General features: G+C 32.9%; 1 protein-coding gene across 2 annotated transcripts in view; it reads right to left on the bottom strand.

Annotated features, from left to right (window-relative positions):
- Nucleotides 1-341: 341 nt before the first annotated feature.
- The window catches only part of LOC143071952 (uncharacterized), an 86357-nt gene continuing 67755 nt past the window's right edge, over nt 342-18943 (bottom strand). The window contains exons 48-61 of one of the 2 annotated variants that reach the window (XM_076246665.1): nt 18822-18939; nt 17672-17764; nt 16803-16905; nt 12678-12906; nt 11945-12114; nt 9161-9272; nt 8470-8652; nt 7545-7760; nt 6884-7001; nt 5916-6019; nt 4991-5167; nt 3541-3641; nt 2355-2569; nt 342-1779 (exon numbers count right to left, since the gene is read on the bottom strand). In XM_076246665.1, the coding sequence (XP_076102780.1) occupies nt 1307-1779; nt 2355-2569; nt 3541-3641; nt 4991-5167; nt 5916-6019; nt 6884-7001; nt 7545-7760; nt 8470-8652; nt 9161-9272; nt 11945-12114; nt 12678-12906; nt 16803-16905; nt 17672-17764; nt 18822-18939 (2412 nt within the window). In that variant the 3' untranslated portion in view covers nt 342-1306. The remainder of the gene's footprint in view (nt 1780-2354; nt 2570-3540; nt 3642-4990; nt 5168-5915; nt 6020-6883; nt 7002-7544; nt 7761-8469; nt 8653-9160; nt 9273-11944; nt 12115-12677; nt 12907-16802; nt 16906-17671; nt 17765-18821; nt 18940-18943) is intronic. The other variant, XM_076246666.1, reaches the window with a different exon arrangement.

Below are 18943 nucleotides of genomic sequence, written 5' to 3'. Positions count from 1 at the left end.
CAATTAATTTGCGATTTACACTAATGAGCTTGGGTGTGTATAAAGTGAGGACTATGGCTTCCGTTGATGATCACCTAAAAACTACTCAAACGGCGTGTTTAATCTTGTTATATTTTCTTTTGAAAAGAAAGAGTGAGATAAAACAAAATGAATAGAAATCAAAATTTTCTTAAATCTCTTGTATCCGAAAATAAACAATTTTGTCAGCTATAACCGACCTGAATAACGAAACTATAGTTGGGAAAACCATAGGATTTTTTTTTTCATTGAAAGAATTGAATAAATAAAAAAATGTCATCATAATAATAAAAGACTGTGACATACAAATACATCGATCTGATACTAGAATATCGATCCCTTGCCATATTTACTCGGATTTATTTTAGCTTTACCAAGCTAAGCAAGAGTTGTGTCCCTTAGATTGTCGAACTTCCGGTGTTCGTTTGAGTCGAACTATGTGTATCTCGAAATATTTCTCTGGTCCGTCTGACTTCGACATAACGAGAGTCGACTGTATAATGGTATAAATAATAAATTAAATTTACATAATTATACAGTATAATTAACAATATAACAATAAACATATAAATCTTCATAACTACATAGTGAAAATTCTAAATTCTAACTTACTTGATTTAATGTAATCAAGGCATTATATATATAGTAGAAATAAGTATCCATATATGGCATGTCAAACAAAATGGTTGACTTGGAGCTTTCTATTCACCTTTTAATGTAGTACAACAAGTTCATTTATTTTCTATTAAGTTTTATTTTGTTACTTTGACATATGCCATATAAAAATGTACTCATCTTGCAGTAGTCACATGAAATAGCACTTAAAATAATGAACTACATCTATTTGTAAATAATGTACTGGTATCTACTCTTTTTAATTAAAAAGAAGCTCCATAATAAAGAAAGACTTTCTTCATTTAGTTAATGTTTGTAACCATTAATTTTCCAGTTACATAACCATTGCTTAAGCTATCTTTAAAAAGTACACATAGAACCTCCATAAGATAAAAATTTAAAGCTTTGTACCCCTTCCCCTCTTTTAAATAAATTAAGACTGATAGCAATCTTTGACGTGACTCTCCATTGGTTCTCTCTGTATCTAAGACAAAGACCAAAGGAAGGTCTTTCATTCCCCTTTTATTCATTACATGTCATACAGCATTGAATAACAAGCTTATGTCACTATTTATACATCTAGTATCTATCAGTCCATTTTTTCTCAATTAAATAAGTCATTAAAAATACAACTAATGCTGTGACCAATCATTACACATCTATTGTTCTACAGTTACATAACTGAACAAGCCTTGCTTTTACTTCTCCCCATTTTCCCTAATGTTTGAGGTTCTTTGTCAACCTTTGCTACCTGGCTGGTCTTACTATCTGACAATGGTCTTTTGGTCTCTGGACCTGTAACCTGAGAATTCTGAGTAGATTTGCCCCCAGCAGAGGTTGATTGCAAGGCTTGTTTTGTCTTTTGACTATTTGCATCTGTACCTGAAGTAGATGGACCTTCTTCGTCCTGACTTTTATCTGCTGCTGAATCAGCATTCTTTTTCTCCTCCTTGACAGAAGGTAAAGTTTTAGATTCACTAGAATCAGCCTGTCTAGGTGTAGAGACTTTTGTTTGTTTTTCTTTGTCCTCAGCCTTGTTCATCCTTTCCTTATATTCAGCTAGTAGTTCATCATTAATCAAAGACTTTTGTCTCAACAACGACTGTTTTTTCTGAATATTCACTTGTTCTTTGGCATCTTTGGGTGCTGTTAAAGGTAAGAAAATATTCAAAGGTAGGTAAATATAAATGTACAATGTAATTCCTAACATTACACAAGTTCAAAGATTTCAACAAGTGCATGTGACAAGTTGTTCTTTACGAAGATAATGTATGACATTAAGATATATAATGAAGCAAAAATTTCTTGTTGGTAATGTCAACTCTTTTTTGTATCAAATACTTTATCATAAGGATTTAGATGAAAGTTTTATACATGTTAAAAAATACAAAAACTTTCCAATGAAAGCTAAAGAGTCACTGAAAAGGACCCATTATGAGATGTTTGCAGATGAGAGACAAACAAATCTAATAGAGCAAAGTGAAAGACTCCATTTGAATCAGATCAACATCTAATTTCAATTTTGAACTGATTGAGAGAACATTGGAGTCATATAGACTTTACTTACATTTTTGAGAGCTCATAAAAATATATGAATATGATCTATACTCTACTGTAGACTACAACTCAAAATGTGACCAACAGGAAATTTGGACTTATGTTAAACTTTATAAAAAAAAAAAAAGGTATCTTTTGTGGTATTACAATAAAGTAGCATATACCTGTTCTATTTCTCTTGGCCTTTTTGGAAGATTTGAATGCAATATTCATTTTGAGTGGATCCATCTCTCTCAGAGATTCCACCATATGATCCACACCAATAACACCAGTAGTGGTCTTGTCATGTGCTATCATTTCTTTGGTCAACACAGTAACCTTCATCTTTGATATGTGACCTTGACACAACCATATTGTTTTGCCACTTGGCAGACGACATCTGGAAAGAATATGTTATTTTGTTGTTTTGTAGTTATTTCAAATGAGAACAATTTTTGATGGCAATAAGAATGACTTCAAAGAACATACATTTTTTAAGATTTTCAAAGATGGCCACATCTTAGTATTAAAATATTGTTTAGTACCTGCCCTTTCAGTCTAACAAACTGTTAACATCGCAGTTAGAAAAAAAAATACAAACAACAACTACATGAACTATGAGGGGGGATAGGACCTTTATCGGGACTTCGGGATCAGCTGTTTTTAAGCTCAGGATTTCGGGATTGACCCTTTCGGGATCCGTGAATTCTTTTTACGGATTTCGGGATGCCGGGATTTACTGTATTTAATTTCGGGACCTGGGGATTTAGTGTTTTTAAGCCCGGGATTTCGGGATCAGGACCCCTCCTATCCCCCCTCAACTATCAATAGCAATAAATTATGATAAAGTCATATGTCAAACATGGTAGTATGCAGTATGCATGGAACTTGGCATTTTATGGTACTTTGCATCTGATTGTCAAATACAAAAAGTGTATACCACATCTTCTTATTTTTATATAGGTTAAAAGATAGAATGTATGTTGGTCATGAAATGCCTTAATGTCTTGTGGTGATACACCCAGATACAACAATCACTAAGTAATAAATGTATGAAGTTATTGCTGACATTCTCTCTTGCCAAAAAATACCCCCAGAATATATGACCACTGGTGGGTGTAAATAAGGTCAAAGGCATCATACCTGCCAACCCTCCAGTTTTGAGCAGGGGACTCGCGCTTAAATGACGAATGTCTCCTGCTTGCCGGTCGGCTCACGCAGGCCTCTTACAGACATACTCTGGCAACATTTAATCCAAAGTTTTTAATTGTTTTAGGTAGAATTCCTGAACTGTGTTGATAAAGTCAATAGAGAATGAACATTTTACTACTGGTTTCCTTTTTCTGTAGAGATAAGGAAAAACAGATTTACCTTGAAAGGCCACCCATTTGCTGTTCTGTATCCATATTCATAACTTTTTCCCTCAGCTTCCAGTACTCAGTTTTACATTCTGATAATTCTACAGCTGAGGACTACAAGAAGGAAAAAAGGTTCAAATTTTGCATGTCAACAAATTTTATTTAACATTTTCACAATCTGTCCTACATTCTACTGTATGATTTAAAAAGATAAGATTTTATATCAAATGTCATGGAAACTAAACACTCTATACACAAAAACCATACCTGTGTAGTCATAAATATTTTAAAAGTGCAGAAGTACATGGGATAAAAAAAGATTTAATGAAACTTTCAAAAAAATCTTGAAGACCGCAGGAAACAAAATAGGCTATGCATGCTGTTCAAAATCCAACATGATCTAATAGACATAGATAGGCACCAATATCTGACGCCAAACGATAGCCGGACCAGAGGTAATTACTGCTTCTTCCAAGAAAGGGCCACAACAGACGCCTTCGGACAAATCATTTTTTCCAAGGCCATTAGAGAATGGAACCAACTGCCAACATCAGCAACATCAGCTGACACAGTTGATGGATTCAGAGCTGCCCTGAAGGCATGCTCTGCTAAAATTTAGACAGTAACATCCTGTATATAGTTTTAATTGTATATATAAAGAGAACATTTTATCCTGTAAATAGCCAAGAGAAAACTTTCTGTGTTGTCCGACATTGCGTTAGTTTTTGCAGGACCTCATACATTCAAATTTGAATTCGGTTCCTCACCTAGGAGAAGAAGAATCTGCCAAGTAGTTCAGAAACAAGATTTAATTTACTAAAAAAAATCTACCAAAAGGCTTACAAACAGTCATTTTTTTTTACATAAATAAGGCCGTTTGAATTGTTTTACATTGTCTTATCAGGGCCGTTTATAGCTGACTATGCGGTATGGGCTTTGCTCATTGTTGAAGGCCGTACGGTGACCTAAAGTTGTTAATGTCTGTGTCGTTTTGGTCTTTTGTGGATAGTTGTCTCATTGGCAATCATACCACATCTTCTTTTTTATATACATACAAAAGTAAGATGGAAATGTCTCATCCCTGTATTTCACCAACTTTATACAGCACTGGGTATAGATATAAAATATCAGATAAAGCCACAGGCACTTGTTTTCTATCCATGGCAAGATCTACTATCCCTATATATTGGGATAGTAGATCTTGCCATGGATAGAAAACAAGTGCCTGTGGATAAAGCACATGCAATTGGATGCTATTGTTTCTATAATATTAATAAATTATTCAGTGTTTTTAATGCTATAAAATTGAAAATGGAATGTGTCAAAGAGACAATAACCCGACCATAGAACAGACAACAGCAGAAGGTCACCAATAGGTCTTCAATGCAGCGAGAAACTCCTGCACCAGGAGGCGTCCTTCAGCTGGCCCCTTAACAAATATATGACTTTTCTATTCTATTTACCTCTGCAAGATATCTGAGATAAGCAACACCATATTTATCACTTAATGCATTCATCTTAAAGTGTTGATTATGTTTCATTAGTGCTGTAATACGTGTCAGGTATGGTGCATAGTATGTCAGTAATGACATCCCAAAGTCATCCTCTAATGGAATGGGATCACCCACTGCATGCCATCCCTGAAACACAAATTATCATAGTTAATAAATGATAGTAGAGGAATTAACATTGTGTTTCCACATCAAAATATCATTTAGCATAATACATGTAAATATTTTCTCAGATTAAACAAGAATGTGTCACCAATTAATGTATGCCCCATCCACACTATAATTTTCTATATTCAGTGAACCATGAAAATGGAGAAAAATCTCTAATTTGACATTACCATTAGAAAGAACCTATCATAGGGAACATGTGTACAAAGTTTCAAGTTGATTGAAGTTCAATTTCATCAAAAACTACCTCATCCAAAAACTTTAACCTGAAGTGGGACAGACGAATGGATGCACAGGCCAGAAAACATAATGACCATAAATGGGGCGTAAAAAAAGAGAAAGTAAAAATGAGATTTTTTTTTCTTTTTCTCATTTTAATTATTTATTTTTAATTTATCACAACTTTTTCATTATTTTTTTTTGAAAACCTGTGATACAAGAAATAGGTTTTATGATTTTGAAAGTGAATAATAGACTCCATGGGTCCGATGTATTTAATTTGTTTTGTAACTTGTATGTTTTATGTTAAACTGTAATTACACATTACTCTTATAATAATAATGAAAATTTTCTTACTTTGTTATATATACAAACTTTAAATTTGTGGTTCATCTTACAAATATGATATTTAGCGTAATAAATATATAGTAAACAACAAGCAACATTGAAGTTTTTTCTTTCTAATAAAGTTATATTCAACAGAACTTACAGATTCACATTCACACAGTATATGTACACAATATTTTCCATCCCTGAAACTTATTTCTAAATCTTCTAGGTTTTTCTTCTCTTCATCCTTTTCTGTTGTATTTTCTGTAAAATAAAAAAGTATGAATTGAATGCTAATTGTGGCATAAATATTATTTTCAATTACAAAAATTTCAGAATTCTCTCACAAGAGTTATATAAACAGCTTCACTAAGATGAAGATAATACATAACAACCTTTTCTCATTTAAAATTTTGTATTAAGATTTCATTTTCAACATATCCAAAGGGGTGGATTTCAATTCTTTTAAAGAAAAATGGGAGATTCCCTCTGAGCATAGGCTGAGCCAGGGGGCGCTGCCCCCACCTTTTGTGGGAAAAATTGGTTTATTATATAGGGAATCACTTAAGCATAACTGGAGTGGTCCCCCTTTAGATTAGTCAGTGCCCCTCCACCTTATGAAAAGTTCTGAATCCGCACTGCTGAGTAATGACAAATTGGAAGGCAAGATAAACCTATATAAATTAATGGAAGATAAGGCATATATATGTAAGAAAGTTACCAACACCAAAAAAAAACAAAAAAAACCTCTAGAGATCAACATACAGTCTTAAACAAAACACAAGCGTAGGTGCCGCATGTAATTAAATAGTCTAACTAACTAAATTCCACACTTTAGGCCAGTGGTTAACAAATAGTCCACTGATCAGCTTAACAGTTATTCAAGTGTTAACTTCTCTATAACTTAAAACATATTTCCACATAAACTTATTATGCCCTTTAAGTGGAAGTTAATTTACAAAATGTCTGAAATACTGATTAACATCACACTTTAATACAGGTTATTGTTTGAATTAACCCCATATCAAAACCATGAATCAACTTGATATAGAAATCCTGAATTTTCATTAACTTTTTCCCATTTATAAATTCATGAAATATGAATAGAAAAATCATCAAAACATTTACCTTTTTCCTTCTGAACATCAACAATGAACAGCCTGGGGTAAGGTAGACCTGTGTCTTGTGTAAGAGCATACTGTGTTATCTGATGATGAAACTTTCTCTGAGCTAGCTCATACAGTTCCTGTAAAAATAAATAAAACAGATAATTTAATAGCTCAAGTAAAGAACTGTGCAATGTACAACTAAGAACATAGTTATATACACTATTGTCTGTTTGTATATATGTTCTTTTGTCTAAAATAGGATGAATGACTAATGTACTTATCCCAAGAAATATCAAAAATGAATTTCCTAGTTGAATGTACACTATACGGCTCTAGTAGAAATTGTCATTGTCATTTGCACCTGTACATGGTATGAAAATTTATATATGGTTCTCTGTGCCCACTTCATATTGTAGGCAAACTATTTCTTTTCTTCCATCATAAGAGTTAAAAAAAAAAAAACAGCTTGAAAAACACTGGACTACACTTCGTTTGTTCTTGGGCCAGCTGAAGCCCGCATCAGGGTGCAGGATTTTCTAGCTGTGTTGAGTACCCTTTGTCGGCCTTGGGCTGTTTTCTGCTTTTTGGTTAGGTTGTTGTCTCTTTGGCATATTCCCAGTTTTCCTTTTTAATTTTGCCACCATCTTACGGAACATTACTCTTACTGAAAAGAAAATTACCTGGAAAGACAAATTATCTTTCTTGTCTGTGCTCTCCTGTTTTTTCTTTTTTCTTGAATCTGTTCTGTTCAGATCTCCTTTTTTAGATGTTGACTCTGATTGTTCTATTTTAAGGTAACCTGAGGCAAGCTCAAGTAGTTTTTCTTTTGCTTCATTCTCTGCGACTTGGCGGAAATCAATAACTGGATAATTTTGTCTAAATGCTAGCATGTTTGCCTGCAATAAAATAATATATTCAAAAATTATAAAAAAAAAGTTGAGAATTTAAAAAAAAAAAAAATAGAACTATGAGTACACTCATAAAAAGGTAGTCCAGCAAAGAAACACACATAATATATTAAAATTAGTAAAGTAGATTATCTCCCTTTGCACATGTTGGGCCATGATTAAATTCCCCAATGCACATCCTAAGGTACTGTTTTACAACTGTATAAAGTTTCAAATTATCTCTTTAGCTGTTTATAAATGCACAGACAAGCCGCATGGCCAAACAGACAGAAAGATGGACAAATTTGATTGCATGGATACAACTTTGCTCAATAAATAACTGTTCTAATTTCTACCAAAACAGTTCTACCAAATGTTTTTTTTTTATTTTCACCCATCACTATTTTTTAAGTACATCATTGAATCAATTTTATTATTTTCTTTGTACTAAAAAATTATCAATATTTCACGTATTTGAGTTGTTTGCTTATTGAAATATACCCTATATCTCCTTTTGTTCAGAATTATTCTTCATTAGTTGCTATGATTATACATAAAAAAGGCAATTAAAATTTTCATTGAAACCCTTCACTCGTTCTTTTAAATATCTCTACAGTTCAAATTATCCTTAAGTCATTGAGACATGAGTTAATCAATGTCATATATTATTCAGCCCCGCACTTTCACTTGCATCAAATTGATAAAATAGTAAACTTACTTCACTTTTCTTCCAGTTATCCCCTTGTCCTACGATAGCAAATATGATTGGAATGTGTAACGTAAGAGCAGCAAAATTCAACTCTGTCATGGAGTTATTGGAAGATGTATAGTCGTCTGATACAAACGCTATCATCATTTGACTATTTAGTAATCCTTTAGCTATGTCATCTAATAAACCACTCTGAAAAATAAAATTTCAATAGTGACTGTGACAATATAAATTATATGCATTTTCATTTCATACTTGTGCTATAAATTGATATTAGGTATTCATTTGGTAGTGTCACGTAATGACTTTGGAATTTTAATACTGTCTAAATAATACATTCATTCATTGTCCAATCTTATTAGTATATTAATGTGATCTTGATACACAACCATACTTAGAAATTACTCTTGGTGAAAAATATGTTGTCTATAGTGCTATGTCACTTATTTAAGTTGTGTTATCAGAGAAGGTTGGAGAAAGGAGATGTCACTGAAGATTCAGCAACACTATGGTTTAATAAGCAATAGAATTGAATTTAAAATTGGACTATGAAATGAAGATCCTTGTGACCTTTAAAATTTCTTAGAAATGAACAGTAGACAATTTTTACAATTGTATATGAATGTTTCATATTTTATTTGAGCAGATCAGTAGATTCATCTGGCAACATAAATGCTAATTCTACTTCTTGCAAACTAACCATTCCAAATCCTATTCTTTTAGTATCTAACCAGCATGGGACACCACTAGCTGTCAGGAAACTTGCCATATCTCTGGGATCTGGTGTGTAAGCATAGGCTTGAGGCTCTGATCTGAAAATAAGTATCATAAATGATCTCTTGGTTGAGTTAGGTCTAGGTTTAAATCATAGGGTCTTTAACATAATGAATACATTTAGTTGGTACTTGCATGCACCTTTTAGCTTTCTTTTTCATAAGCATGAAGTAATATTTGTATCGTATCATGGTACAGGCCCGTATCGATTGTTGATTTTACAGCTTTAGCAGCATTTGAAAATTTGTAAGACTTCCGCAGAACCCAGTGTCTCACCTACTTTTGCTGTTAATCGCAGGCTCAACAAAAAATGAAGAAAAAATCAATAACAAGAATGTGTCCAAAGTACACAGATGCCCCACTCGCACTATCCTTTTCAATGTTCCATGGACCGTGAAATTGGGTAATAATCTAATTTGGCATTAAAATTAGAAAGATTATACTATAGGGAACATATGTACTAAGTTTCAAGTTGATTGGACTTCAATTTCATCAAAAACTACCTTGACCAAAAACTTTAACCTGAAACTCCCACTTTCATTTTCTATGTTCAGTGGACAGTGAAATTGGGGTATAAAGTCTAATTTGGCTTTAAAAATTAGAAAGATCATATCATAAGCAACAAGTGTACTAAGTTTCAAGTTGATTGGACTTCAGCTTCATCAATAAACAGCTGCGCTCATGGCGCCCGTCATCTTGTGTGAAAGTTTTATGCAATAATCATAAATAGTTTCTGAGAAAGTTTTAAGCAATAACCATATATTGTTTTTGAGATACGGAGGGACATATGAAACCCCCCCCCCCTTCTAATCATAAATTGTTTTTGAGATACAGTGCGACATGTAAAAAAAAACCTCCCCTTTTTTTACAAAATACTAAATAACTGAAAAATAAAATTTTGAATCATCACCAAAAAGTATACAGATGTTTAGATTAATATAACAAAGAAGTGTGTAAAGTTTTAAGCAATAATCATAAATCGTTTTTGAGATACGGTGTGACATGTGAAAACCCCCCCTGTTTTAGTTACAAAGTGTCGTAACTCAAAAAGTTATCTTATTTTCACCAAAAAGTATACAGATCATTTGACCATCATAAGAAACAACTATAATAAGTTTCATGAAATCTGGATAAGTCGTTCTCAAGTTACAGTGCGACATGTTTACGCCGGACAGACGGATAGATGGACAGACACTGGACATTTGTATAACATAATACGTCCCGTCAAAATTTTGACGGGCATATAAAAACTACTTTGACCAAAAACTTTAACCTAAATGGACGGACGAACAAATGGAAGCACAGACCAGAAAACATAATGCCCCTCTACTATCGTAGGTGGAGCATAATGAAATATTCCTCTTGATACTATTTTGTGACTGTAAGAAGCATCTGTCCAAGTTTGGTAAAAATCCAGGATAGTTTATGAATCTAATAAATGTTTTAAAAACTTTAACTGCAGACTGTATGTAATGTTAACTGGAAGAAAAACTAAGTCCATTTATAAGTAAAATACAGATACACAGGTACAAAATTTAAACAAAATTTCTTTTTAGATACTAGCTTTTGATCTTAAACAATCTTCACTCCAAGTTTGGTAACCCAAAATATTATAAGAAAGTTATTAAAATTTAAAAAACTTTAACCACAGAGTGAGTGTGTTTTTTCCTGGCAAAAAATGTAAGTCCATTTAAAAGTGAAATACGGACAAAATTTACTTCTGGATACTATCTTATGATCAAAAACAAGCTTCTGTCCAAGTTTGGTACAAACTCAGGATATTTTTAAGAAAGTTATTAAAATTTTAAAAACTTTAACCACAGAGTGAATGTAATGTTTCCTGGCAGAAAAACTAAGTCCATTTATAAGTAAAATACAGAAAAAATGGAATTTTATTTTTACAAAATTTACTTCTGGATACTATCTTATAATCATAAACAAGCTTCTGTCCAAGTTTGGTACAAACTCAGGATATTTTTAAGAAAGTTATTAAAATTTTAAAAACTTTAACCACAGAGTGAATGTTATATTTCCTGGCAGAAATACTAAGTCCATTTATAAGTAAAATACGGAAAAAATGGAATTTTATTTTTACAAAATTTACTTCTGGATACTATCTTATGATCATAAACAAGCTTCTGTCCAAGTTTTGTAGAAATCTAATATAGTTTAAGAAAGTTATTAAAATTTCAAAAACTTAAACCACAGAGTGAATATTTGTGGACGATGCCGACAGATTGACAGGATCGCTTAGTCTTGTTTTTCAACTCAAGTCAAAGGCTTAAGAAAAACAATATTTGCAACTGTAAAATCAAAGATTGACGTCGTGAAAGTATCTTAATAAATTATTGTAATTTCTATTACAATCCAATTGCTCAATAATGGCTGTTTAGTTAATTTTTTTTTAGATAAACAGAAAAGTCAGCTGGGAGTGGATAGAGCTTAGGTTTTACCCCCTCAAAGAAATGATATATTGTTCAATAAAAATACTCATTACAAACAAATTGCACTAGAATTTTTCTCAGATGCTTACTGGTGACTGTAGCTACATGTGGTTCCAAATTATACAGTCCTAACAGTGGTCTAAGAAACTTAGACATTTCATAAAGTTACCTCCTTTTGAGTAGCAATAACATATACTACAAAAAATGTATTCAATTTATTGATAGGTGAATGGGAAACCTTGATTTTAAATAGTAGAATAACTTACTTTGATCCAAGTTCTACAGCATCTTTGGAGTTTTTCCAGCAATAGCTTATAAAACATGGTGGACTTTCATTGGACACTTCAACAGAGTATATCTCTTTCACTTTTTCTAACAGTTCTTCCATCTTATTTGCAAACACAGATTTCTTAGAGTCAATCATGTTTACAAAAACCTATCAAAATAAAGCAATCACTTGGTAAAAACAGATTTCTCACAGGCAATCATACTGAAAAAAACATATGTTAACAGAATGGTATCACTAAGTACACAAAGTGCCATTTGATCACTTGTGGTGAGTTGTCTCATTGGCAATCATACCACATCTTTATATTATTTACTTATAATTAGACTTCTATGAGTCAAGAATTTTAATACACAGATGGACATAATTTCAGGAAATCTTGTAATTTAGTTCCTGAGAAAGATGTGACAAAAATATTCATGGTACAGACGGATTGACTGACTAACTGACGGATTGACAGACTAACTGACGGATTGACAGACCAAGGTAAGACATTATACCCCCTCTTTCTTATAGTGGGCTTTTAATAAATATTCTACAAGTTTTATAAACAAATTGTAAATAATCAAAATAAAACATAATTGACAGGCTGATTTTAAAATATTTACAAATAATGATCTATTTATAGATCCTAATTCTGTTAGCATTGTGTAATGCAACTTTTCTTTTAGTTTCCTATTTGTTGACTATAATCTGAGCATTTTTATACTTACAACATCCGACACCAGTAGTCCGAGGGCACTTTTCTTCCATTCATGGTCTGGTCCAACAGCAACAAGAATAAATGGTTTCCTGAGTGTGGTTTTAGCAAACTTAAACATATTACAGCAGGTCTGGTCACTGACATAGTTGTTTGATATAAATGCCACAAATATAGAGGAGTCAATCAGAGACTTGGCCATAAGGTCGGTAGAATATTTCTTTCCAGGTTCTGGGTAGTAGCTATTAATTCAAAAAGACATTATCTTAAACTATGTTTAACAAAACTAGAGGCTTTAAAGAGCCTGTGTCGCTCACCTTGGTCTATGTGAATATTAAACAAAGGACACAGATGGATTCAAGACAAAATTGTGGTTTGGTGATGGTGATGTGTTTGTAGATCTTACTTTACTGAACATTCTTGCTGCTTACAATTATCTCTATCTATAATGAACTTGGCCCAGTAGTTACAGTGGAAAATGTTAAAAAATGACTATATAAAGGGCAATAACTCCTTAGGGGGTCAATTGACCATTTTGGTCATGTTGACTTCTTTTCAGGTCTTACCTTGCTGTACATTATTGCTGTTTACAGTTTATCTCTATCTATAATAATATTCAAGATAATAACCAAAAACAGCAAAATGTCCTTAAAATTACCAATTCAGGGGCAGCAACCCAACAAAGGGTTGTCCGATTGGTCTGTAAATTTCAGGGCAGATAGATCTTGACCTGATTAACAATTTTACACCATGTCAGATTTGCTTTAAATGCTTTGGTTTTTGAGTTATAAGCCAAAAACTGCATTTCACCCTCATGTTCTATTTTAGCCGTGGCGGCCATCTTGGTTGGTAGACCGAGTCACCGGACACATTTTTTTAACTAGATACCCCAAAGATGATTGTGGCCAAGTTTGGATTAATTTGGCCCAGTAGTTTCAGAGAAGAAGATTTTTGTAAAAGATTACTAAGATTTACGAAACATGGTTAACTAGAGGCTCTAAAGAGCCTGTGTCGCTCACCTTAATATTAAACAAAGGAAGCAGATGGATTCATGACAAAATTGTGTTTTGGTGATGGTGATGTGTTTGTACATCTTACTTTACTGAACATTCTTGCTGCTTACAATTATCTCTATCTATAATGAACTTGGCCCAGTAGTGTTAGTAAAAATTTACAAATTTTATGAAAATTGTTAAAAATTGACTATAAAGAACAATAACTCCTTAGGGGGTCAATTGACCATTTCGGTCATGTTGACTTATTTGTAAATCTTACTTTGCTGAACATTATTGCTGTTGACAGTTTATCTCTATCTATAATAATATTCAAGGTAATAACCAAAAACAGCAAAATTTCCTTAAAATTACCAATTCAGGTGCAGCAACCCAACAACGGGTTGTCTGATTCATCTGAAAATTTCAGGGCAGATAGATCTTGACCTGATAAACAATTTTACCCCATGTCAGATTTCCTCTTAATGCTTTGGTTTTTGAGTTATAAGCCAAAAACTGCATTTTACCCCTATGTTCTATTTTTAGCCATGGCGGCAGTCTTGGTTGGATGGCCAGGTCACTGGACAATTTTTTTAAACAAGATACCCCAAAGATGATTGTGGCCAAGTTTGGAATAATTTGGCCCAGTAGTTTTAGAAGAGAAGATTTTTGTAAAAGATTGCTAAGATTTACGAAAAATGGTTAAAAATTGACTATAAAGGGCAATAACTCCTAAAGGGGTCAACTGACCATTTCGGTCATGTTGACTTATTTGTAAATCTTACTTTGCTGAACATTATTGCTGTTTACAGTTTATCTCTATCTATAATAATATTCAAGATAATAACCAAAAACAGCAAAATTTCCTTAAAATTACCAATTCAGGTGCAGCAACCCAACAACAGGTTGTCCGATTCATCTGAAAATTTCAGGGCTGATAGATCTTGACCTGATAAACAATTTTACCCAGTCAGATTTGCTCTAAATGCTTTGGTTTTTGAGTTATAAGCCAAAAACTGCATTTTACCCCTATGTTCTATTTTTAGCCGTGGCGGCCATCTTGGTTGGATGGCCAGGTCACTGGACAATTTTTTTTAAACAAGATACCCCAAAGATGATTGTGGCCAAGTTTGGATAAATTTGGCCCAGTAGTTTCAGAGGAGAAGATTTTTGTAAACGATTACTAAGATTTACGAAAAATGGTTAAAAATTGACTATAAAGGGCAATAACTCCTAAAGGGGTCAACTGACCATTTTGGTCATGTTGACTTATTTGTAAATCTTACTTTGCTGAACATTATTGCTGTTTACAGTTTATCTCTATCTATAATAATATTCAAGACAATAACCAAAAACAGCAAAATTTCCTTAAAATTACCAATTCAGGTGCAGCAACCCAACAACGGGTTGTCCGATTCATCTGAAAATTCTCAGGGCTGATAGATCTTGACCTGATAAACAATTTTACCCCGTCAGATTTGCTCTAAATGCTTTGGTTTTTGAATTATAAGCCAAAAACTGCATTTTACCCCTATGTTCTATTTTTAGCCGTGGCGGCCATCTTGGTTAGATGGCAGGGTCACGCCACACATTTTTTAAACTAGATACCCCAAAGATGATTGTGGCCAAGTTTGGATTAATTTGGCCCAGTAGTTTCAGAGGAGAAGATTTTTGTAAAGGATTACTAAGATTTACGAAAAATGGTTAAAAATTGACTATAAAGGGCAATAACTCCTAAAGGGGTCAACTGACCATTTCGGTCATGTTGACTTATTTGTAAATCTTACTTTGCTGAACATTATTGCTGTTTACAGTTTATCTCTATCTATAATAATATTCAAGATAATAACAAAAAACAGCAAAATTTCCTTAAAATTACCAATTCACGGGCAGCAACCCAACAACGGGTTGCCCAATTCATCTGCAAATTTCAGGACAGATAGATCTTGACCTGATTAACAATTTTACCCTGTCAGATTTGCTCTAAATGCTTTGGTTTTTGAGTTATAAGCCAAAAACTGCATTTTACCCCTATGTTCTATTTTTAGCCATGGCAGCCATCTTGGTTGGTTGGCCGGGTCACCGGACATATTTTTTAAACTAGATACCCCAATGATGATTGTGGACAAGTTCGGTTTAATTTGGCCCAGCAGTTTCAGAGGAGAAGATTTTTGTAAAAGTTAACAACGACGACGACGGACGCCGGACGACGACGGACGACGGACGCAAAGTGATGGGAAAAGCTCACTTGGCCCTTCGGGCCAGGTGAGCTAAAAATTGACTATAAAGGGCAATAACTCCTAAAGGGGTCAACTGACCATTTCTGTCATGTTGACTTATTTGTAAATCTTACTTTGCTGAACATTATTGCTGTTTACAGTTTATCTCTATCTATAATAATGTTCAAGATAATAACCAAAAACAGCAAAATTTCCTTAAAATTACCAATTCAGGGGCAGCAACCCAACAACAGGTTGTCTGATTCATCTGAAAATTTCAGGGCAGATAGATCTTGACCTGATAAACAATTTTACTCCATGTCAGATTTGCTCTAAATGCTTTGGTTTTTGAGTTATAAGCCAAAAACTGCATTTTACCCCTATGTTCTATTTTTAGACGTGGCAGCCATCTTGGCCGGGTCACCGGATACATTTTTTAAACTAGATACCCCAATGATAATTGTGGCCAAGTTTGGTTAAATTTGGCCTAGTAGTTTCAGAGGAGAAGATTTTTGTAAAAGTTGACGACGCAGGACAAAAAAACAGGTTAAACTATCATTATGTTGAAAATTAAAAAATATCTAGATAATAAATGCACAATTCTTGAATATGTGAAGAAATTCATGTCAAATAATAAAAACATTTTATCTTGATAACTATACAAGGTTGTAGATGTACAAAGTTTATGTTGTATATTCAGAATTTCACAAAAATCAACAAATCAAGATCTAAAATCTTAAAAAGTTTTGTGAAAAGATTCTGAAAAAGAAAATCCTGAAAATATATGTATACATATTGTGAAAAATAAAAAGTATGACAACTGTAAGAGCAGTTAGGACAAAAATCTTTTACCCAATTTGTACAACGGGTTAAAACTTCTAATTGCTTGGACATAAATATGGTCTCTAACTGTACATGTTAACTAACCATTTATAGTTTTCTTTCAATAGTTTCTGTTTAACGTCTTCAGGGTGAATGACATTAGATTTATCCTTTGGTGCATCTAGCTCACAGTATGATATGAATATATCTGCAATAGAAAACAATATTAAATTCACTGCATCCTAGCACACAGATAAAATAATCTCAAAGGTTTACATAAAAGTATTCGACTGAACCTCAATCAGTAACTTAGAAAATGTTATAGACTGATTATTGAAGCTGGGGGTACTGAATTAGACCCTTCTCAACTTGTGTGTGGTCAAATCACATATTTAAACACAGAATATGTATTGTTAAAAATAAATGGTGAATGTGTCTAAAGGCCACAGATGCCCCAGCTTGTAAATTTGCATGAATCAACTTCCACATACAGACGTTCATGAGAGGAAAATATCGAGCTGTAAAATCAAAGATTGACATTTGCAAATATCTAAATATATTATTGTTATTCATAATTTAATACAATAGCTAGATTCTGCCTGATTTATGAATTTTTAGATTTACAGAAAAGTCAGCTGGGATTATGTATAAGTCTTAATTTTATCAATTCAAAATACATGTACATGTGTTTTGTTTTAATAAGCATTGTGTATAAGTTTTTTTAACTTTTGGTCAAGGCGAAATAAAGTTAGAGAACAAACAAAAAAACAATTACAGGGATGGTCGAGACATGTAGGATGCAAAGGATGGATGGACAAGGGTAACACTTAATTTTGCCCTATGCCTAGTAACGGGGCATAATAAAAAGGTAAAATTTAACCCCTTTTAAAAAAAATATAAATGCAATAAATAAAAGCCTGCAGAAAAAAAACTAACATATAGTACAAAGAATACAAAGTTAGCAATAGGTGTACCTAGTGTCTTTCCTTGTTCAAACTCCATGAGATCATTAACAGCATGAGCTAAATGTATGTCATAATCCTGGGTTGTATCTGGTGGCATAATAGCTAAAAAAATATATAAAGTAAAGATTAAAATAGTGTAAAATCTTTAACTGCTCCACTATATGTAGAAATCAAACTATATAACAAAAACAATGTTTATTGTAGCATGTTTTTATTTAAATGGGAAAACTGTCAAACTTTGCATATAAAATGTAATTAAGATATCAAATACAACAATAATGCACATGTTGCTGCTTTAATCATGCCCCAATATAGTACTAGAAAAATAGGTCCATTAAACATATTTTGAAAAGCTAAAAGTAATCACAAATTGGAAGAAAGTGTCTGACAGATCCAAACAATACTCTCACACATTACAATTCATCGCTTTCAAGCAGCTGACTGCATATGAAGTCATTCTGTCTGTCTCAGAACAGAGTTGTAGGAATGTTTATTGGATGGAGAGACAAAGAGATATAACTGGTACAAAGGACAGAAAGACAAGGCAAATGCACAATAGACCTTACTCCAAGAATGGGGTATAATAATAATTTATTTCCTTAAAATTGAATTTCATTTTTTTAAATTTTTGTTTTTTGTTTTAAATCAATATATCCCTTATAAGAAACCTATACCAAATGACCATCTATCAGTATAAAATTGGTCTTTATTGAAAGAAATCTGTAACTTTGTTCTTGAGATTTGAAACCAAATCAATGAGTTATGAATCTATGAGCAAATTTTAACACCAATCAAGTATCCACTGTGAAATGTCCAGTGGCAATTATTACAAACATATTCAGTAGGGGAACATATTAATGTCATATGCATACAAACCTCAGTTCTGTACTGATTCAACAAGAAAAGTAAGATTGTAATATGCCAGTTCATAAGGTAATCAGGTAAGTCTGCAGTTAGACATATAATTCTCTACTCAGAGCCAACCCTTCTTTGCTCTTACTATGCCGCATGCTAATCAGACAGCAATTAACAGTTTTCAACCAGTACAGTGATTAAAAGCTCCTCCAACTCATGACAATCATGCTACATTGAAAGTAATGAGGTAAGTTCCTCTCTAATGGAGCTTAAAAAAAAAGGGATTTAATATTGTGGCACTTACATTGTAAATCTCCTACAGATATTGTATGGAAATATTTCAAACACTGTAGGAATGGAGCTTGCAAATCTAATGCTCTTCTTATCATGGAGGCGGTAAACATGTGGGGATCCCTCTTCATCTAA

Source organism: Mytilus galloprovincialis, chromosome 4 (genome assembly GCF_965363235.1).
Source record: "Mytilus galloprovincialis chromosome 4, xbMytGall1.hap1.1, whole genome shotgun sequence".
NCBI classification, from domain to species: Eukaryota; Metazoa; Mollusca; class Bivalvia; order Mytilida; family Mytilidae; genus Mytilus; species Mytilus galloprovincialis.
Note: the sequence above shows the minus strand (reverse complement) of the source record. Positions and strands in the feature narration are given on the sequence as shown.